This window comes from Pleurodeles waltl, chromosome 2_1 (genome assembly GCF_031143425.1).
Source record: "Pleurodeles waltl isolate 20211129_DDA chromosome 2_1, aPleWal1.hap1.20221129, whole genome shotgun sequence".
Taxonomy (NCBI): domain Eukaryota; kingdom Metazoa; phylum Chordata; class Amphibia; order Caudata; family Salamandridae; genus Pleurodeles; species Pleurodeles waltl.
Window position 1 is genome coordinate 379,723,216 of NC_090438.1, and position 21,903 is coordinate 379,745,118.

The window sequence follows — 21,903 nt, forward strand, 5'->3', positions numbered from 1 at the left end:
CCCGACCTGGTCTACTGTAGCATGTTGCCCATGGACTAGCTGCAGGTACCCAAGCTGACTTGTGGGCATTATGCGTTTTCAGCGGTGGTGAACAGGTCTATTTGTCGGGAGCCCAAATGCTAGAAGTACTTATGCAAGGACTGCAGATGGAGGTTCCACTTGTGGATGCGTTGATGCGTCTTTCTAAGTAGGTCTACAAAACTGTTTGCTAAGAGTTAATGTTTAATGTTGCGGCGGAGCACTCAATGCCAAATAAAACATTTCCTGCGCTATTGCTGAGAGCTAGGGAGTGTGTGTGCCTTCTTGTTTCCACGAAAAAAGAAAAGGTGGACATATTGTTCCTCTTGATAAAGGCTACTTTCCTCCCGACTGACCCCAAAGAAGGTTTAGAGGGCTAAGCATATAGCCAGTAATTCTAGGTAACTGATGTGGTGGCTCTGGTGTTGACAAGGGGCTCAAACGCCCTGCACAGTCATGGCATCTAGGTGCACTCTACAGCTTTTGAGAGGTATTTGTGGTAATTATCACCTGCAGAAGCAGGTCTGAAAAAGGCCTGGCCTGAAAGAATTTGCTGCTGTTCCACCATTACAAAGAGCAGTAAGTGCTGACCTTCATCAACACTAGATCCTTCCAGTGACCATCCCCTGTGACTAATGACTTACAAGGCATTCTTGTAGGAGATGCATGTCGAACATGGCATGCAGTATTATGGAAATGCATGAAGCCAGCATTCCTAGAAACCGCATCATGGCTCTAACCGTGAGATGAAGACTGGGCTGAAAAAGAGGGAACAGCTGCTGGAATAGCAATACCGTCTGGTTGTTGGGATAGTCCTTCACTGTATCTGCATTCAACACAGATCCAAGGAAGGACTGTTGAGGTTGGAAGTGGGACTTGGTAGCACTTATGGAACCGGCAATCTCATTGTCTTTATCTTTTCTAGCATTTTGTCAACCTGGGGGTTAAAAGGAAGTTCATATCAATCGGACGAATCAGTAGATGCATAGCCATACATGTCTTCTGAGGAGCACACTAGTATTTATACTCCTAGAGGCTGTTTCCATAGCTTTGAGCACACAAAGAATGTTAGTATTCAAGACAGTCTTGCCTTTGAACACTATGGGGGGGGGGGGGGGGTCATTCCGACCCCGGCGGTCCTTGACTGCCCAGCCAGTGGTGGCGTAGTACCACTAATAGGCTGGCAGTGTCCACCAGGCGTATTATGACCGTGGCACATTCACCATGGCCACACAGGTGAATAATCCACCAGGGCAGCGGTGCAAGCAGCGCTGCCTTGGGGATTATATGTCCCCATCTGCCAGCCTGTCCATGGTGGTAAACATGGCATGGGCAGTGCAGGGGCCCCCAGGCACAGCCCCATCGCGCATTTCACTGCCCGAATTACGGGGAGTGAAATGCGTGACGGGTGCTGCTGCCCCCGCTGCATATCAACATTGCCGCCGGCTCGATTACGAGCCGGCTCCATTGTTGTTGCAACTTTTCCGCTAGGCCAGCGGGCGGAAAAGGCATAATAGGGCGGCAAGCATACCGCCAGCACTGACGGTAATGTGGCGCATGCGGCTTCGGCGGTCTGTAGAAAGGACCGCCGAAGTCGTAATTACCACTTATATCCTCCCACTTCTTTTTGTACTCGTCTGGAAGTTGCTTGATAAGTTCCAGCATCTTCACACACTGAAACCAGCTACACATGGAGGAGTCCATCAATTAACTATGCACCAGTGTACAGCTGTCCCTACTGCTACCTCTTGAAGCAGTGTCTAACCTTTATTCTTATCAGGGGTGATGGGGATATTGCCTGTGGCTTAAGTAGAGGTTCTCTTACATTCTGTGTGATTCACCCAGGACCAAGAGGGGACCTGGCCTCTGAGGTAAATGAGATCTCTAGATGAGGACTTGTACTTTTTTCTGTCCTAATTGTTGATACTGTAAATTATAGGGGCTCCATTTAATTATCTGGGAAAGATTTAAGCATGTATTTAGGCATGGGAAGAAACTGAACCACATGTTTCCATTTGGAAAGAGTCTCCACTAGGAAGTTCTCTTTGACTTGTGCAACATGTATGTCCACTTTGTGGTGTCTAGCAGCCCACACGATGACCTGACCTCATGTTAGGCCATGGTTTCATCCAATAGGGGTGTGCTCTAACTGGGTGGTGTTCCAAATCAGAATCTCCTGGGGAGTCAACATTGTAGTTTTCCCAAGGAATATCAGCTTTCCTTGTGCCTATGAGCTGGTCACAAGGATCAGTGGGGTCCTATGGGCTGCCAGGGCCATAACATGTAAGTGTGGACCCCTAAGGTGAACAGTTACTTCACATTGTGATGTGCCCAGCAATACTCACAGCAGTACCTCAAGGTCTTCTTGGACTGGAAGGAGAGGCAGTATTCACAGGAGGTGGTTTTTGATTAGGGGAGAGGCAGAGACTGCGTACTTCATGGTGATCAAACTATAGATATTTGGAGTTTCACTTCAGGCAATAATGGAACGATGTTCATTCCATCCCCCTCTTCTGATCTGCATTCTATTTTGCCAGTCGTCAAGAAAGCACTTGTGAACCCTGAAGGGGGCAGGCAGGTCCCTTTTCCCTAGTGCATCGCATGGTCGTCAGCGGTATTCTGAAGGTGTCAGACAGAGTAGAGGTGCCACACAAAGACGTCAAAGCACAGATTTCTCTTCCAAATTGTTGGTGTCAAATGTGAGCCTTGCAGGCCTAAATAAATGTGTGAAACACATGACTGTCTCAGAGCCCTCTTGGTGTACTTCTGAATCTGATGCTGAAAAATTACACAATGGAGTCGATGCCCATTGTGTACTAGGGAGGTGTCAAACCACATCTTGTGATTCAAAAGCATCTTCGAAGAAAAATAACTTGCAAATGTCTGAGCCCAACACTGGATGTTAGGAGTATGCAGAGGATGTGTATCCACAGTGTCACACATTCTCCAAACAAGTGTTTTAAAAGTACAACCACTTCTGACCGTATTTTGTTCTGAATGGCAGTGAAACAGTTTCGTAGTTTGTTCCAGATATGCTGCCACCTATAACTACCTAAAAAGACCTAACTAGATGTTTTACATTAAATCACAATTTTTTAATTTAAAATGTTATGTTTGAAGTGAAATGCCCATAGTGCGCATGGAATGTCCATAGCATTCTTAAGGTTAAAGGAGGTGGCATAAAATTCATCTTCATTAGCACTCCCAAATCCTCTACATTGAGAATTAATTTAATTTTCATTAGCAGACAATATACCAAGTGTTTCATCATGCTCAGTTTTCCACTGTATTCTGTAAGGCTAGTGGCTTACCTAGTTCCATCTTGAGCGCTGCAATTAACATTGGCCCCATTGTCTAGTAAGGTTTGCATGATGTCTATCCATCCTCTTGAGCATGCTTCATGGAGTGCTGTATAACCAGCATTGTCACGGCGATTCACATCTCCCAAATCTCTCTGGAGGCAGTACAAAACGACTTCCTAAAAGATAAAACACTTGCTTACAGAATCTGAGTTTTAGAATTAGGATCACCCTGTTCTCATATCATTGCTACTAACATAATGTTTCTAGGTGAAATACAGTAACATACAAAACTAAAAGATGTTTGACACGTTAAGTTCTGTTAAGTGAGATATTTGCACCAAACTACAGTGGGACAAACAGAGAAAGTAAGGAGCAGCAAAAGGCAGAACAAACTGGTTTAAAAACAATACTAACAAATGTAAAATGGTTTGCTGGGAAAGGGTGAGTGGAGATATGTTGAGGAGGGACGGGGTTAGATTATGAAGAAGATTGCACTCTATTAGTACACAACCTTTGTTCTTCCATATTACCATCTCTACATTGGGCACAGCTATGGAAATAAAATATATTAACACTCTTGGTGCCACAGTGTAACCCTACTAATTTTATGGGATAGTCTTACTTTTCTAACAGTTTTGAACAGTACAAAGTCTTACTCATTAGATTAAAAAGGCAGACAAATCCTGCAGCATTTATTAGCTATAGTTTAACAAATAGCACAATGGTTAAACTTTCAAATATGTGATTCTTAGCCAACTCCTTCTGCAGATAAATTAAAGATATGTTACGTTTTGTACCTAGTAGTAGTGTTCTCCTCTTAATGTTTGTAAGGCAGTTGATTAACACTTCTGCCACCAAAATAACAATATTTGCTCTTTATCAATGGCATAAGATGTTACCCAGAAATCCATGTATTAAAATGATCTCATATGTATGAACTTCTACCAAGTAATCTGAACCACTACAAAGCAAGATGCAAGTAGAAGTTCTCTTACCATGTATCCTAACCGCGCTGCTCGCTGAAGGAGTGTTTCTCCAGCATTTTTGTTTACAATCAATCTGCGTGCCTCGGGTGGGACAAGGTGGGTGTTTGATGAGTCTGGAGAACCGAAGGCGCTAATCCGCCCTCTCTTGGAAGGTGTCCCAACATCCGGTCTCTTCTTTGGGGATGGAGATTTTACTGCCACACTTTTAGGTGAAGATACCCATCGTCTCCGCTTAACCTGTACAAGTAAAGACAAAAGCAAAGATACTGTGACATGGAATAAGGAATAAGGTTCAAGTGCTTGCTAAGGTACCAAAACACAAAATGTTTTTCAAGGGGAAAGAAGTCTTGAATATTTGACCAAACAGCATTTATATTCAGGTTTCTTTCCTTTTTCATGATAAAGCATTGCTTGTCATTCCAGCTGTTAAATCAGGTTAAAGCGCCAGCATCAATTACCACCTCAAGACATGCTAGACCCAGTTTCAATGCGCCTGCAACATAAATGAGTGGAGACAAAACTGAGGTTGGTGTCGGAGAAAGGGGAAAGCAGGAGATGACGTGTTGGTCCTTGTCTGGAAGGAGGTCCCATGCACAGTGCTGCTGCCGCCCACTGCCAGAGCTGGAAGGTACCGGGAGAGTTCGGAGAGAAAACAGTTCGATTCTCGTGCCCCAGTCATCAAGCTGCCGAGGCAAGATGACCCTGAGGTGCGCGCCGTCCCAGAAGAGACATCTGAGATCACACAATATAGAGCCGCTATACATGAGGGAGGTGGGGCAGGAGCCAATCGCCAGCACTGAGGCCAACGGTCTTCATTTCCTCCCACCTTCCCATTCCCCACTGCCAGTGGTGAACTCTCGACCCACGCATCAGTATCTTCATGCCTCATCTGCACTTCTTTCTCTACCTTTGAAGAAAAGCAGAGTCCTGAAAGAGAAGCCTGATGAGAAGCTGTCAGCAAGCCTGCTACCTAGTCACGGCCATTGTGCTTGTATCCTGTCCGCAGCTCTCTGGCAGCCCTGCTCATTGCCCCACCTGCCATCACAAGAGATGGCTCTCTCTGCCCTGTTGGAGAGACAAAAGAAGGAAGTGGGCCAGTCCGTGGCTGGGAAAGGGGGTGAGGGGACCCAGCTTGTGAGTGTGTTTGCATAAGTGTGTATGTGTGGTGCTGCGTGTGGCGCTCAAGAAAGCAGCATTGGTGCGGCTTTCGGCTGCAGAGCCAGGAGGTTTACCCAGCTACTCGAAGTTTCAAGGCCCTGATTTTGAAGTCGACTTTCAGCCCCGGCCATTCAATTTGGATGATTCTTGCAGCAAATGGGGCATCAGTCCCGAAACCCCATAGATTTCGGGGCAATAATTACCCAAAGTTAATTCGGAAGTGCAATAATTACCCCAAGTTAATTATTTCACTCCACCTCTAGGGGCCCATTATTTAATCCCTGAGCAGCATGAAGTCCAACAAACTCCTGGTCCGGTCTATAAATCATCACCCACGGATCTTCAAAATACCCATTTAGATAATCTAGCAGGCCTACAGTAACCATCAAAAAGGAGAAAGCAGATGGTTTTTAACCTCGACGCTGTGCGACTTGCCAGAGCTAAATCTAGGATGAGGCCAAAATCTGCAGCAGGAGCTAAACCACCCATCACAATTGCCAATGACCCAAACAGCAACTTAACCCAACACCCCACCAACCTAGACAAAGCAGAATCCCAAGACCAAAGTGACTCCAGGAACTAAATGGATGGGATGTCCCAGGTGAGCGCCATGGGGAGGGTGTCATTTGCTTCCGACAAATCGTTGAAGTCCAGTGCAGGAGATAGATGTGAAACAACCCTCACGACCCCCAAAAGCGTCAACTTTGTTCTCACACCCAAACATAGCACGAAAGTCAATGAAGAAGGTATTAATCATTAACAAACTACTCTAGTAATTATGTGACAACCATAATAGCCAACCAAACAGGCTATCAACATGGTTAGGATCCTTACTCATCCAAGCAGCTACACCTCTCTACAATTAAAAGCATCTGCAATGCAAAATTAAAGTTCTACTTCTATCAATATCTCTACTGGTCCTTCCGAACACCCTGTCATGGGTAGCACACCACACCTAATCCAAAAATGACAAATATTGTCAGTACAGCGGAGATCCCCAAGGAACCTGAGGGTCCCTAGCAGCAACACATTACTTTAACACCCTGGCTAGTAGCCCAGAGAAACCACTCACTGACAGCCTGACTAAATCAATTATTTTTGAAAAAATATTTCTCAATCCAATCCAATCCACTCCCTAGCCTAATAAAGTAATGCTAACGTTCCATTTTCACTCTTTTCCCCTGGACGATGATATCAGCGGGACTGTCACAAGCTAAACACTATGGGGGTCATTCTGACCCCGGCGGTCTAAGACCGCTGGGGCCAGGGTCGGCGGGAGCACCGCCGACAGTGCTCCCAAGGGCATTCCGACCGCGGCGGTAAAGCCGCGGTCGGACCGGCAACACTGGCGGTCTCCCGCCAGTGTACCGCCGCCCTTTGGAATCCTCCAAGGCGGCGCAGCTAGCTGCGCCGCCGTGGGGATTCTGACCCCCCCTACCGCCATCCAGTTCCCGGCGGTCCGCCCGCCGGGAACCGGATGGCGGTAGGGGGGTCACGGGGCCCCTGGGGGCCCCTACAAGTATTTCACTGTCTGCTTGGCAGACAGTGAAATACGCGACGGGTGCAACAGCACCCGTCGCACCTTCCCACTCCGCCGGCTCGATTACGAGCCGGCATCCTCGTGGGAAGGGAGTTTTTCCCTGGGCTGGCGGGCGGTCTTTTGGCGACCGCCCGCCAGCCCAGGGAAAAACTTAGAATACCCTCCGCGGTCTACTGACCGCGGTGCGGTATTTCGGAGGGGGGAACTCTGGCGGGCGGCCTCCGCCGCCCGCCAGAGTTAGAATGACCCCCTAAGTGTGATTTTGCTAGTTCAGACAGTTTAGTAATAAACCCTGTCACCTCAAACCTGTTTCCTGAGGAGCACAACATAGGAAAGCCAGCCCCAAATGTATTTGAAACCCCATATGCACAAAAAACAAGTTACTTACCTTCGGTAATGGCAAACCAGTTACTTATCTTCGAAAACGCCTTATCTGGTAGAGACAATATCTAGTTGCATATTCCTTACCTTTGAATTCTCCCCAGACGTCAGACTAGATCTGGATGATTTTAGTGAGCAGTACCCCTGCGCGCTATTAGGTGGCATCGATCGGCTCCACATCAGCATCATCCACGCCAAATAGGACATTGCGGGTCCCATATAGAAGCCACCCTGGGGCGCTGGCGTCCATTTTGTTCCCATAACTTCCCATGCTAGAAGCGCAGAGTTGTGAAGAACACTGACTGGTGCGTCAAACTATGGCCTTGAAAGGGGAGTCCCTGCCCTTAGAAATCAGTAGGATGGGTGGGTCAGTAAGGAATCTACAGCTAGAAATTGTATCTGTCAGATAAGATGTTACTCAAGGTAAGTAACTTGTTCATCTGACAGAGACCTCTAGCTGCAGATTCGTTACCTCTGAATAGTTACACAAGCAATACCATCACCAGAGGTGGGCTGAAAACCAAATTCAGACTAGAAAGTTCTGCAGTCTCCAATGGGTGAAGTGCCCATCCCTACGTTGATGACTGTTCCGGCAGTAATGTTTGGTAAGTGTATGCAGAGATGCCCACTTTGCTGCATGTCAGATGTCAAGGGCTGGAACTCCTTGTGCAGTGATCCCAGTTTTAGCTTGGGGAGAATGAGCATGCAAATTCTCAGGGGGTTGCTTCTTGGCCAGTGCATAGCAGATCTTAATGCAAAGATTGACCAGTCTGGAGATGGTCTGCTTCTGCACTTCCCCTGATGCTGTGCCCACGGGAAAAATCAGGTCCCACTGTAGAGCCAGCATATGCCATCTGGCATGTGTCAACAGAAGGATACAGGTGGCCATAAGACCCAGCAGACTCAGAGTCATTCTCACTGAAATCCAGGATTGAGGCTGAAACATCAGTATCATGCCCTGAATATCCTGGACTCACCGATCGGGAGGACAGACCCGAAACCTCACTGTGTCAAGAACAGCTCTGATGAAAGGGTGAGTCTGAGAGAGAATCTGGTGTGACTTTGGCATGCTAATAGTGAACCCCAGCGAATACAGGAGGTCCACCGTAGTCTAGAGGTGGGAAGGGACAGTCTAGGGCAAGCTCATCTTCAACAGCCAGTTGTCGAGATAAAGGAAGACTGAAACCCCCGATTTCTGCAGGTAAGCTGCAACCACCGCCATCATCTTGGTGAACACCTGAGGGTGCGCTGGTAAGGCCAAAGAGGAGCACGGTAAACTGAAAGTGCTTGTGGACTACCGTGAAATGCAAGTAATGTCTGTGGGCCGGCTGGACGAGGAGTGTCCTGCAAGTCCAATGCTACCATCCAGTCTCCTGGACGCACAGAACCTGAGCCAGACTGAGCATCTCAAACTTCTTCTTCTTAAGAAAGAGATTGAGGGACCGAAGGTCTAGGATAGGGTGGAGGCCTTGTCCTTTTTTGGATACCAAAAAGTAGCAGGAGTAGCAACCACAACCTACTTCTGGCACGAGAATCCTCTTAATGGCTTCCTTGGCCAAGAGAGCCATAACTTCCTGGTAGAGAAGGGACAAGTGATCCTCCGTCATCTGATAGTAGAATGGTGGCACAGATGGAGGGGTAGTCCCAAAGGGAAGGTAGTAAGTAGCCCCTCGTTGACCGACAGACAAGGAGAAGTCTAAGAACACTGACTTCTTAGATTTCTTCTTGTGCCTCGACGTACCCAATCGTCCGAGGACTTGAAGTAAGACAATAATGATGGGGAATTCCGCAACTAATCCCGGGACATTCCTCTTGACAGAAATCTCAACTTGGGCAGAGCTTAGCATCTGGCTATCATCAGCTTTAGGGACTGCCTCTCAGTCTTTGGATGCATGGCCCAACACACAGAGCACGGCTCTGGATTGGGGTCACGCTTCAGGCACCAAAGACACATTAGGTGTGGATCTGTCATGACATCGCCAAATGACAAGATTCACAGGGTTTAAAGTTGACATCCTTGACGTACCAGTAGTAGAAAATTCGAAAAAAAAAAGTCAAAAGAAGCCATTCAGAGCGGTAGCTCTCTTCGGATCAGTGCTTGCTGGCGTGGAAAGAAAAGAACTGACGTCAGTGTGCCAGGGCAGTGCCTATATAGGAACCGCAACATCATATCCGGTACAGACGACGATGACGGAGCCAACTGACACCACCTGACGGCGCGCAGTGGTGCTGCTCACAAAATACTCTGGATCCAGTCTGATGCCTGGGGGAAATTCAAAGGTAAGGAATCTGCAACTAGAAGTCTCTATCAGATAAAGTATTTATTATATACAGTCTTATTGACCTAAAAATTGCTTTTGATTGTGTCAACAGACCAATTCTTTGGAATACACCCAAGCAATATGCCTTACCCAACAAACTGCTCAATATTCTGATCAAACTACATAGTGACAACACATACAGGGTAAAATATGGCTCCAAAGGAGCAAAATTCTCTTAACCCTTGACTTGGATGTCCGCAAGCTTGTAGAGGACCAAATACCAGCCCTCCTATTCATATAAAAAGCAGTATTACTTCTATGCACAGATATTGCCATGCATCACCTTCAAAATTCTATGAGACCTTCTGTGAACCTAAAAAAGCTCAACATCCAATAAACAAAGTTCAGGATATCCAACCCAAGACCAAAATTCAAAGCATCCTTTAAAATTAATAGCACAGCGATTAAGGGTCCATTCCAAGGACTATCTGGGAATACGACTCAACACAAACTTTATCTTGGACGAGAAACTAGCTGCTAGTAATTCCACACTCAGTCAATATTCTGAAGCTGTATTAATCTCCTCAAACAAATATAGTAACAGGTTTGGTCCAGCTTTGACGACTTATAAAACGAAAGGCAAAACCACAAGCTCATACAAAGCAGAGATAATGGGCCATAAAAACTTGATAACTACAAACCACTGAGAATAAGAATAATTTCCCTGCTTCGCGCGGGCCTGGGCACTCCTAAATGGCACTGAGGGAGGAACTGCAAAAAATGAGGATAACATCACCCTCCAACTCGTTTTGTACTGGGCAGCCTCAGGTCCAATCCAAGACGTCCAAGATGTCCTGCAAGGGGTATTGCATGTGCTAGGGTCAACAGATACTCCCTAGACTTCTGAGGAATGACCAACCTCCTGGTAGCACCAGGTTTGGGGGTCTCTAGCCTCTAAGTTAAGGAAACCATTTCCCAGTAAATTCTATGGGATCCACTGACATCCCCTGCCTCTTCTGGAGCAGCTTGCTGTCTGAAGCCTTCAAGAGAGGGGCAGGATTTCTGCTCCAGACTCACTTACTCCCTGAAGGGTCCCCCTGCCCCTATAAGCTCAGCCATGTCAGACCCAAGCTCCTCTGAGGCGGTTCCCTCACAAGGGACAAGATAATCTCCACGAGGAGACTGATCCTCACATGAAGTCTTGGGGGAGGATAATGTCTTAACCTTCCTACCTCTCTTCTTAGGATCTGTCTGGGCCATTGTTCCAGGCTCCAATGCTCCTTGCGCTCTCTGCTTCTTGACCTGTGCTCTAGTTGCTACAAACACACTCTGAGGGATGCCCAGCATTGCTGCATGGGCCTTGCAACTCCACTTCAGCCCATGCTGAAGTCTCCAAATCATTGCCCATAAGACACTTTACAGGAATGGATGAAGATACTACAACTTACCCCCTCCCCAGCTAGGGGGTAAGTTGGCCATGGGGGGCACTTAGTGATGTCTGCATTAGTTACTCGGTAAGTGTGCCCAAGTAGAACTTGCTCACGAGACACCAGTTTTTCAGTCACCATGGTGACACTTGAACCTGTGTCCCTGTAAGCCTCTGTCTCAGTACCATGAATGAAGGAGATGCTGCCTGTATTTCCATGGACTGGTGTGTGTGTATGTGTGGGTTTTGTTTGGTGGGGGCAGCCCCTTGGGCAAGGGTCGCTCCCCCATGAGGGTACATTACTGATGGCCTTAAATGACCCCTTGAGGGCAGATTGGCTTATTTTTTGAAGGCCCATCTGCCCCCAAGGGGGCAGAAAGCCCACCAGAGACCAGGGAAGATTTTTTTTTTCAAAATAAGAGGTTGGGGGGTATGGCCATACCTTCACCCAAATAAATAGGGCCAAAAGTTGTTCTGCCCACCAGTGGGCTGACTGGGCAATTACTCCCAATCCACACCCCAGGGGGACAGAAAGTCTGCTAGATGCCAGGGAATAAAAAAAATATAAGAAAATAGTGGGGTGGTGGCTACCAACCAGTTTGGGCCTGGTTATGCCCCCACCTGAACTGAAGGGGCTAACTGTCTTTCAGCTCTCCCCCGCATACTAAAACATCTTATCCCATGGAAAGCATGAGGACATTTGATTATTTTTGGTTTCTGTTTTACATTTGGGCCATGAGAGCTTTGTAACTCTCAAAATCGTCCCAATTTGAATGGTGAGGGCTGCACTTTTTTTTTAAAGTTGAGACGCTGCTATGTAGAAAAATCCACAAGACCTAGACACATCTGATAACTAAACACCTGGTTGATTACAGGGTGCAGTGCTTCACATGCACCCCGCACCATTTCCTTGCCCACAATGACCTGCAACTTTTCTGGAAAGCACACATTTTCCCCACATTTTTTTGATGGAACCTTCCGGAATCTGCAGGAATCCACAAAATTCCTACCACCCAGCATTGTCTCATCTATACCGATACAAATTCTGCTGCACTTGTCAGCCTAAAAATGTTTTTTTCCAAACTGCCCTTTTGGTTCCTCCTCAATTTTGACATGTTTTTGGCTCTTCCCTGTCACAAGCACTTGGCCCACCTACACAAATGAGGTATCATTTTTACCAAGAGACTCAGGGGAACGTTGGGTGGTAGGAAATGTGTCCCAGTGCGGTGATCCCACACAGAAACGTGGGAAAAATGTGATTTTTGAGCTAAATTTGAGGTTTGCTGAGGATTCTGGCTACGAAAACATTGGGGGATCCACACAAGTCACACCCCCCTGGACTACCTCGGGTGTCTAGTTTTCAGAAATGTCTGGGTTTTGTAGGATTCCCTAGATGGCTGCTGAGCCCAGGACCAAAAACACAGGTGACCCCCCCGCAAAAACAGGTAGTTTTGTATTTGATCATTTTGATGTGTCCACATAGTGTTTTGGCGCATTTCCTGTCACGGGCACCAGGCCTACCCACAGAAGTGAGGTATCATTTTTATTAGGAGACTTTGAGGATACTGGGTGGAAGGACATTGGTGGCTCCTCTCAGATTCCAGAACTTTTTGTCACCGAAATGTGAGGGAAAAGTGTTTTTTTTTACCCACATTTTGAGGTTTGCAAAGGATTCCGGGTAACAGAACCTGGTGAGAGCCCCACAAGTCACCCAATCCTGGATTCCCCATGGTCTCTAGTTTTCAAAAATACACAGGTTTGGTAGGTTTCCCTAGGTGCCGGCTGAGCTAGAGGCCAAAATTCACAGGTATGCACTTTGCAAAAAACACCTCTGTTTTCTTTGGGAAAATGTGATGTGTCCACGTTGTGTTTTGGGGCATTTACTGTCTCGGGCGCTAGGCCTACCCACACAAGTGAGGTACCATTTTTATCGGGAGACTTGGGGGAACACAGAATAGCAAAACAAGTGTTTTTGCGCCTTGTCTTTCTCTACATTTTTTCCTTTCAAATATAAGACAGTGTGTGAAAAAGACGTCTATTTGAGAAATGCCCTGTAATTCACATGCTAGTATGGGCACCCCAGAATTCAGAGATGTGCAAATAACCACTGCACCTCAACACCTTATCTTGTGCCCATTTTGGCAATACAAAGGTTTTCTTCATACCGATTTTTCACTTTTTATATTTCAGCAAATGAATTGGTGTATACCCGGTATAGAATGAAAACCCACTGCAAGGTGCAGCTCATTTATTGGCTCTGGGTACCTAGGGTTCTTGATGAACCTGAAAGCCCTGTATATCCCCGCAACCAGAAGAGTCCAGCAGACGTAACGGTATATTGCTTTAAAAATCTGACATTGCAGGAAAAGGTTACAAAGTAAAACGTAGAGAAAAATGGCTGTTTTATTCACCTCAATTTCAATACTTTTTTTATTTCAGTTGTTATTTTCTGTAGGAAACCCTTGTAGGATCTACACAAATTACCCATTGCTGAATTCAGAGTTTTGTCTACTTTTCAGAACTGTTTAGGTGTCTGGGATCAAACAATGGTTTCACACCCATTTCTGTCACTAACCGGAAGGAGGCTGAAAGCACAAAAAAATCGTAAAAATGGGGTATGTCCCAGTAAAATGCCAAACTTGTGTTGAAAAATTGGGTTTTCTGATTCAAGTCTGCCTGTTCCTGAAAGCTAAGAAGCTGGTGATTTTAGCACTGCAAACCCTTTGTTGATGCCATTTTCAGGGAAAAAAACACAAGCCTTCTTCTGCAGCCCTTTTTTCCCATTTTTATAAAAATACTGACATTTTCACTGTATTTTGGCTAATTCCTTGGTCTCCTTCAGGGGAACCCAAAAAGTCTGGGTACCTCTAGATTACCTAGGATGTTGGAAAGGAGGACGCAAATTTGGCGTGAGTAGCTTATGTGGACAACAAGTTATGAGGGCCTAAGCGCGCCCTGCCCACAAAAGCCAAAAAAAGGCCTGGAACCTGAGGGGGAAAAGGCCTGGCAGCGAAGGGGTTATAGTCAACGTTAACCATTGTGTTATGTTCTGAATCCTGAGTTTCTTTGTCACCAGACCAAGCACTTTTAGAAAATGACTAACAGAGGTGTATAAGTTGTGCTGGTGTTTCCTGTTGCTTGGCACCAGCACCTCCTTCTAAACAACTGAACCTATTTAGCCACCAAATGGTGGTATTGTGTCCTCAGTGGTGTTTTAATATACTTCAAACAAGCACAGTGATACAGCTGTCACTGGCATTTGGCAGCAGTGGAAGTAGCTTGATAGGTGTCAGCTGCAGTGGACTCTCGAAAAATACTTTGTGCCGTGGCACTTAATTTTTTTTTTTTTACTAATTAAGTACTGTCTACCAGTATGGATGACGTGAATCCTACAGCTTGTAGTCCCCTTTGTCTTACGTAATATTTTATATAAACTGATTTACACACATGAGTTATTGTCTCTGTATGTGTTGTGATTTAAAGTGCTCCGACACCCTACACTGACTTGAGAGGTGCTATAAAACAAATGAACTACATGTGACCTAGGGGAAGTTTTTACTTCCTTTCCCCACCACGTATTTATGCGAAAAACCTTTTTCAGATCTTATGTAACTAAAACATAAATACAGAAGTCGCTTGGGAAATGTAGAATCTGACCTGAGGATTCAACTTTCCGAAATAAAACCAGCCATTCATAAGTTAGTCGCTGAGATGCAACACCAACCTTTCAATTAACATTTTTCGATTTGTGCATATTTTTTCAATATAAAATCATAGAATCTTTAGTAATTTGAGTATTTGTTTGGTGTGTACTTGTTTGTGTATTTTTTGTGAATTACTGTTTTAATGTTTGAAATTTAAATCGTACAAGTTGCTTGGGGGCTGCCAGCTTCCAGTAGTGATTCAGTGGGGGGTTCTCAGAAGTCAAACGGTTGTAAATCACTGCTTTACTGGCTTCACCGGCAATGCCCTTCATTGGTTCTCCTCCTACATTTCCATCTGACACAATTTGTTCACAGGGCACCTGCAGAGCCAAAAGATTCCTATCACCTGTGGAGTCTTCCAGGGTACCATATTATCCCATCATCTTCATCCTCTAAACAGAGCTGCTTGGTGCTTTTCTCACAGTTAAGAGCATAAAGATTCACCAATATGCCCCATCCTGAAGGAACTCCATTGGCTCTCCCCTTACCATTCTGCATCATGTTATAAAAAAAAAAGCTGAACAGGTTACTTGCTTTCAATAACAATCTTTCTGGTGGACACTATCAACCTGCAGATTGCCCACCTTTAGAATAACATCAGGCACCAGACTGGATCTTGTTTTTTCAGCATAGCCCCTGCAAGCTGATAGGTTGTGCCATGCCGGTTCACTCTTCCCCAGAAGTGCTGAATAGAGCCGTCACCCAAGCACACTAATGTCAGTTTCTTTCAGACCTTGATCCGCTCATTTGGACAAAGAGCCTCACAGAAATCAATCGTGGTAGTGTGCAGGTCTCTAATTTTGGACCCTTTTAGATAGGAAGAGTCCATTCCACAGAGTGTGGATGAGGAAGGGCAGTGCGGAATCTATGGTTAGATAGAGCATCCACCAGAAAGAGCATTACCACAAGTAAGTAACTTGTTTTTCTTATGGCCTTCTAACCATATTTCTCGTCTTTAGAATACACACCAACACAGAACCTTCCCAGGTGATGGATCTGTGGGATGACTTAGACCAAAAAGAGACCCTTATGATTTTACTTCCTTTCCCCACCACATATTTGTGTGAAATGTAATCGCACAAATTGCATTGGGGGTCCCCGGCTTCCAGTAGTGGTTCAGTGGGGGTCCTCAGGAGTCAAAAGGCTGGGAACCACTGCCTTAGTGCGTAGCTTCTGTCACTGTGAGCTATTAAAATACAGCAGAAGAAAGAAAATAAATGTTCCATTGGTGCTATAAACAGCTGCTTTAATTATGATCTGTAACCTGACCTGGCCTGGCTGCTGGTTCTGGCAGAAGGCATTGCGAGTCAGAACCCAACTGTAATAACCTTATAAAAGTTGAGTTCTGATGTCTTTTATTTATAATCGGTGTCTTGATGTGTCAAAAGTAGCCGATTATATAGAAATTGTTGACTGCCGTTTGCACAGGGATCACAGAATCCTATGTATTAAATACCCTGTAACACCAAGCGCTTCTTCAGTGTAAATGCTCCCAGTTTTGACTGATGTGGAGCTGAGCTGCCCAAGATCAAAAAGAGGAATGAAGTGTTATTAGAACTACCGTTCCAGAGCACACTTTACAATTATTGTACCTGATCGCTTTTGCTAACGCCTGTGTTGTTTCAATTTGCATGAGGCGAGGGGCGTGATTGGTGCGGGACACAAAGGGTATGTTCTTCCTTTTCTCCCTCCTACCTTTATTTGCTTGGTGCATGAAATGCAAGGATAATCAACATGTTCTTTTCACATTTGGTCTAAATAGTTTGTGAGTGTAAATAACAATAAAACATACTTTCAAAATGTCACAACATGCCTTCCTTTCTCCTTATTTCACATCCAAACTATATGATTATGTACATTTATCGGAGCCTGCATTTTGCAAACAACAGGCAATTTGTACATAGGGTCAATTGAAAAGTCACCAAGGCTGTTGCTGTAGCCCCCAGAAACGTATTGTTTCCTACACCCCTGCCTACAAAATAAATTAGTGATTCACATTGAATCAGTAGTCCCAGCTACCCTGGTATCAACATATTCTTCTGAGAGAGAATGCCCATTGGAAAGTACATATCCCATGATTCAAGCAAGTGGGATCACAAGACACAACCTTGAACAATGCGCCAGTTAGCTTTACATGCTCGTCCACATTTGTTCAAAAGAGCGCCCTTCACTTGGTTTCCCCACCGGTGATCAAATAAGGGATCGATATTGCAGGTGGCGCCTACACCACTGATGAAGTAAAGCCCGCTATGGGGGAAATGTTATCAATCTTTATTTGACAGATTGCTGACAGTACAGTGGTCGGAAGTGGGCTCTGCAGACTCACTGCGGCCGCATGTGGCCAAATAGGAGATCATGAACTATATCAAAAACAAGCATTGGCAAAGCCAATAGGCCGCGCCTTTAAGACCTATTGCATCTGTCACTGATTTGGTTCATGCCGTACAATGCTGGAGATGTAGGGCAAAAACTGGGGAAAATGGGCTATGAGGTGGCCGTGTCATTTTGTATGCAAACACGTGTGAGAAAGTATGCACGCATGTGTCATCACCTATATATGCCTCCAAAACTACATAAGTGACTTTTTTTTAATTTACTAATTCTAATTAGACCTGTACACGTGAAAACAAGAGTACTGCGAAAGTGCCTTTTTTTATAAGTATAAAAGAAGGAAACAATCTGAATTGTATGCAGGCTTGCAATGATGGAAGGGGTAGGGCAGGAAGCAACGTGGGGTTATCGGGAGAACGCAACAATCAGCACGCGGAATAGAGAGAACAATCTAGAGCAGAGAGAGAGATAAGCACCTGAGGAAGAGAACTGGAAAAACACGCAGTCTTCTGGGGAGTACACAATACGCCAATAGCACTGGTTATTTAAAAAAAATATATTCCTTTTAAACATTAACTTTAATATGACAAATAAAAGTGCAATGTACACAACATCATAAATAAGATACCCATATAATTTACAGCTTTTGTTTCTTAAACTTATTTTTATACCGTTATAATTACTCCAACCAAGATATCGAGTTTGAGTTCCATTGGATCGCCTGCACTACATCTCCCAGAATGCATTTGATGTTAATAGATCCAGGTCCTCATAAACGGAACATAACTTTGCTCCACGCCTCAAGATGCCCTTTTTAAATCCATGGTGGGTGCAATCAGCAAGCAATAAACAATGATGAGGAAGCAACAACAAGCAACAATATATTCAATTGTTTGTATTGTGTTCCTGCTTCCCACGGACTCTTCTGTTCAAATAAAAGAAGTCTTGGTATGACCAGACAGGCAACGGGGAGGCAGGTGGGACTGTAAGGAATGCACAGGTAGCTACTGTATCCACCAGAAAAAGCATTACCGAAGGTAAGTAACTTGTTCTTCTGATGGATACAACTACCTGTGTATTCCTCACCCTATGAATACAATCCCAAAGCAGTACTGCACTCAGAGGTGGGTTCCTGACCGGTCACACCAAGAAATCCTGCAACACAGAATGCGCAAAATGGCCGTCCCTCCTAACTTCCAAGTTCAAGCAATATTGCTTTGCAAAAGTGTGGAGGGAAGCCCAAGTTGCTGCCTTACAAATATCAACAACTGGTACACCTCTAGACAAGGCGAAGTAGCAGACTTAGCCCTGGTGGAATGGGCCCTAATACCCTCAGGAGGAACCTTCTTTGCCAGTGAATTACAAATCTTTATGCAAAGAATGACCCACCTGGAAAGGGTTCTCTTGTGGAAGGCTTTGCCCTTCATCTTGCCCACATATGCAACGAAGAGTTGATCATCAATACGAAAGTCTTTTGCCCTTTGAATGTAAAAACTCAAAGCCCTTCTTGGATCTAGGCGATGAAGTTGTTCCTCCTTCTTTTAAGGATGGGGAGGAGGGTAAAAAAATGATAGTTTATTAGACTGCCCCATATGAAAGGGAGTAACAACCTTAGGAAGGAAAGCCGCCCTGGTTCTCAGAATCACCCTTTCAGAGTGAAAGGATGTAAAAGAGGTTTCACACTAAGAGCCTGAAGCTCACTCACACCCATAGCAGAGGTGATGGCTGTGAGGGAAAACTCTTTTCAACATCCACCACTTCTGGAGGGAGAGAAAAGGAACTCAGATTACCCTGTTTAATCTCCAGGCATGTAAGTGCAGGCTCTGGAGGTGGGGGTGTAGAACTTGCCCCTGCAACTACGAGAGGAGGTCTGCCCTGTGAGGAAGACGGAGCGGAGGGCACAGTGAGAGTTAGAGAAGGTCTGAGTACCACACCCTTCTTGGCCAATCCTGAGCTATTAAAATGACTTAAGCCTGATCTTGGTGAATCTTCCTCAGAACCTGAGGAATCAAGGGTATGGGGGAAAATGCATAAAGTAACTGATTGCACCACAACATCTGAAACACATCCCCCAATGCTCCTTGCACCGGATTTTGGAGGCTGCAGAATGACGGGCAGTGCGCGTTCTCCCGAGAGGCAAACAGGTCTATCTGTGGAAAACCCCACATCCGTGAAGAACCAGGTCTGGATGGAGATGCCGCTTGTGATCGGCTCAGAAATGCCGACTGAGACTGTCCGCACGTACACTAGGAACCCCGGCCATATGGTTTGTTACTATGCAAATCCAATGGTCTTATACCCAGGACCAGAGCCTCTCTGCAGAGAAGGTACGACCCTGCTCCTCCAAGATTGTTGATGTACCACATCGCGGAAGTGTCAGTCAAGTCCTGAACTGACTGACTGCTAAGGGACGGGAGGAAGGCCCTGAGAGCCAAACGTATCGCCCGTAATTCTAACAGATTGATGTGAAACATCTGTTCCACTGGGGACCAATGACCTTTGACCTCAGGTCCCCCAGGTAAAGGGTTGGGCCTACTTGTCACAAAGACAAAATAAATGTGAAAACAACAATATCTCCTGGGTGTCGGGCTATAGGAATTTCACACCCCTGAACTAACTTGACCACTGCATCCTCTAGTAATGATCCTAACAGGGTACTGAAGTTCTACCTATCTTGGTAGACATAAAAGCGTACACTTTTGCTCCCTGTGGAAGGTCTGAGTCTGTATAATCTGTGGGATACATTTGAGTAATGAACTTTGTGATACTCCTGACATGGTATGTATGTGTCAATGTTTTTTTTAAAGTAAAAGTTTCAAACTAATTGCTATGCAGAACACACATGGTTAGCCCTTACGCAATGGGCATTCCTCTGAAACAACCGCTGGATTCTCCAGACGTTCAAAACAGGGGGCACGGTGGGCGTGAGAGGGTGGGGGACTTAAATGCGTAATGACACATCAGACCATTCCTAAAGTTTGTTGAGGACCAACCCCCTGCAGCACAAACCCTTTGGCTGCCAGTTTACAGGGAAGAGAACTGTCTGCAATTGAGGTAATACTCATGTCCATATGTTAATGCTTTTCAAACCTGTATTTAGGGCTCATTAATGCATAGCCTTTTTTATTAGGACGAGCGCTCTTAATAAATGCTGTAAGGTCACACTGCACTACTCACAGTGGTTCCGGTAAACAAATGTGTACACACGTTTCAAAAGTTTAACAATATGAGGCTACGTATAATGCTCCCAGAATGCTCTCTGATTAGATGCTAGTGTTTGCAGAAGCTTGCAAGCAAGACTGGTGACTCTTTGCATTCAAAATAAAATCTTCAGAAAAAGAAATACAAGTAGGGAAAAAACATTTTTCTAAAATTACTGTGAAAGTTTGGGTACTATTTCTTTGAAGCTTCACTTAGTAAAATGTGTTGATGCATGTTAGTATTTCTAAAACATTTTCATAATGATAAATCAGAGTAACCATTTTCAACAAAATTATAATGAATATGAAAGTAAACAAGCACTGGCAAATCCAACCGATCTGACATTGGTGGTCAGTCTTTTAGTTTTGACAAGCTTTTGTAGCACTATTGTTGTGAAAGCTGCCAGGCCCTCACCATTGTAACAAACACAGGCAAAAAGCAATAAAACTGGTCTCAAAAAGCACACATTGCCACAGTAGTCTTTGTGTGCCAATATACTCCCAGTGGAAGAACAGAATGCTATCATTCACTGTAGAGCCAGCCAATAGATGGATAATGAGAGAAACAGAATTTTAATAAGAACAAAATGTCTTAACGCTGACCTAATTAGAGGCCCAATTCTTAAAGAGAGTCACAAAAGCGTGCCCATGGTATATGTCTTTGCATTAAAGGCTTTCTTGAATCCACAAGAATTTACAGAAGTAGACCAAGAAATCGTACTCTAAGAAAATATTTGTGAACTGTATCTTAGCACGAGCAAATATACATGTGTAGATTTGAGCATGTAAAAATCTATTGCATGTTTACAAGTTCACTTTTCCTCCAACCACTTTTTCCGCAGCCCAGTAAGAACATTTACTTCTGCCCTTGTCAGGAGTAAATTTCCATCCTTTTTCAGTATGGGAAGAGATTTAAAAAGAGCTGGTGAAAATCCTTAAAACATCCAAGTTAGTAGGTTTGCACAGACTCAAAGGCATTCCAGTCCTGAAACTATTGCTTACTGCTTCCTCCAGCCCCCAGTATGTAGATCTGCAGGAAGGTGGCAAAATATGGAAATTGCTATACTAGGGCTTGAAATTGCTAGCGTTCAAGCCCTACTATAGTATTTGTTCTGGCATAATCAGAGAGGCTATTATCAGAGATTTTACATAATGAGATTGCTGCCATAATTGGTTGCCGCACCACATGGCACCAGAGGGTTAAGTAGCTTTTTTTTTATTTTTTTTTTTACAGGACAAGTAGATTTAAGAAGTAACGTTTCCCATCCACAAGTAGATATTTTATTAAATTCCTTAAGTTGATATTGTACTTCACAGATCTTATGCCAGTCTCACCTCTATCTAATCTGCAGACAGCAACTCACACCACTTACATGCTTGATTTTGGTGAAGGATTACAAAGCATTGTCTGCCACTCTACAGGAGGGGGCTGACTCTTATCCAGATGGACGATAAGAACAGTTTAGCTTAAAATTATCTACAATGGCTGCGCAGCCAATATTATGGCTTTGGGTTCCTCCCCTACAAGTCTTCATAGGAGAGACTTGAAGGCTGTACACCATTCAGAAACATCTTGCTGAAGTTTCAGATAATGAG

General features: G+C 44.9%; 1 protein-coding gene across 7 annotated transcripts in view; it reads right to left on the minus strand.

Annotated features, from left to right (window-relative positions):
• BCORL1 (BCL6 corepressor like 1) overlaps positions 1 to 21,903 on the minus strand; it is an 860,657-nt gene that overhangs the window by 189,454 nt on the left and 649,300 nt on the right. For all 7 annotated transcript variants that reach the window (XM_069212828.1, XM_069212837.1, XM_069212844.1 and 4 more), the window contains 2 exons: positions 4,316 to 4,543; positions 3,330 to 3,496 (listed from right to left, as the gene is read on the minus strand). In XM_069212828.1, coding sequence (XP_069068929.1) covers positions 3,330 to 3,496; positions 4,316 to 4,543 — 395 coding nt within the window. The remainder of the gene's footprint in view (positions 1 to 3,329; positions 3,497 to 4,315; positions 4,544 to 21,903) is intronic.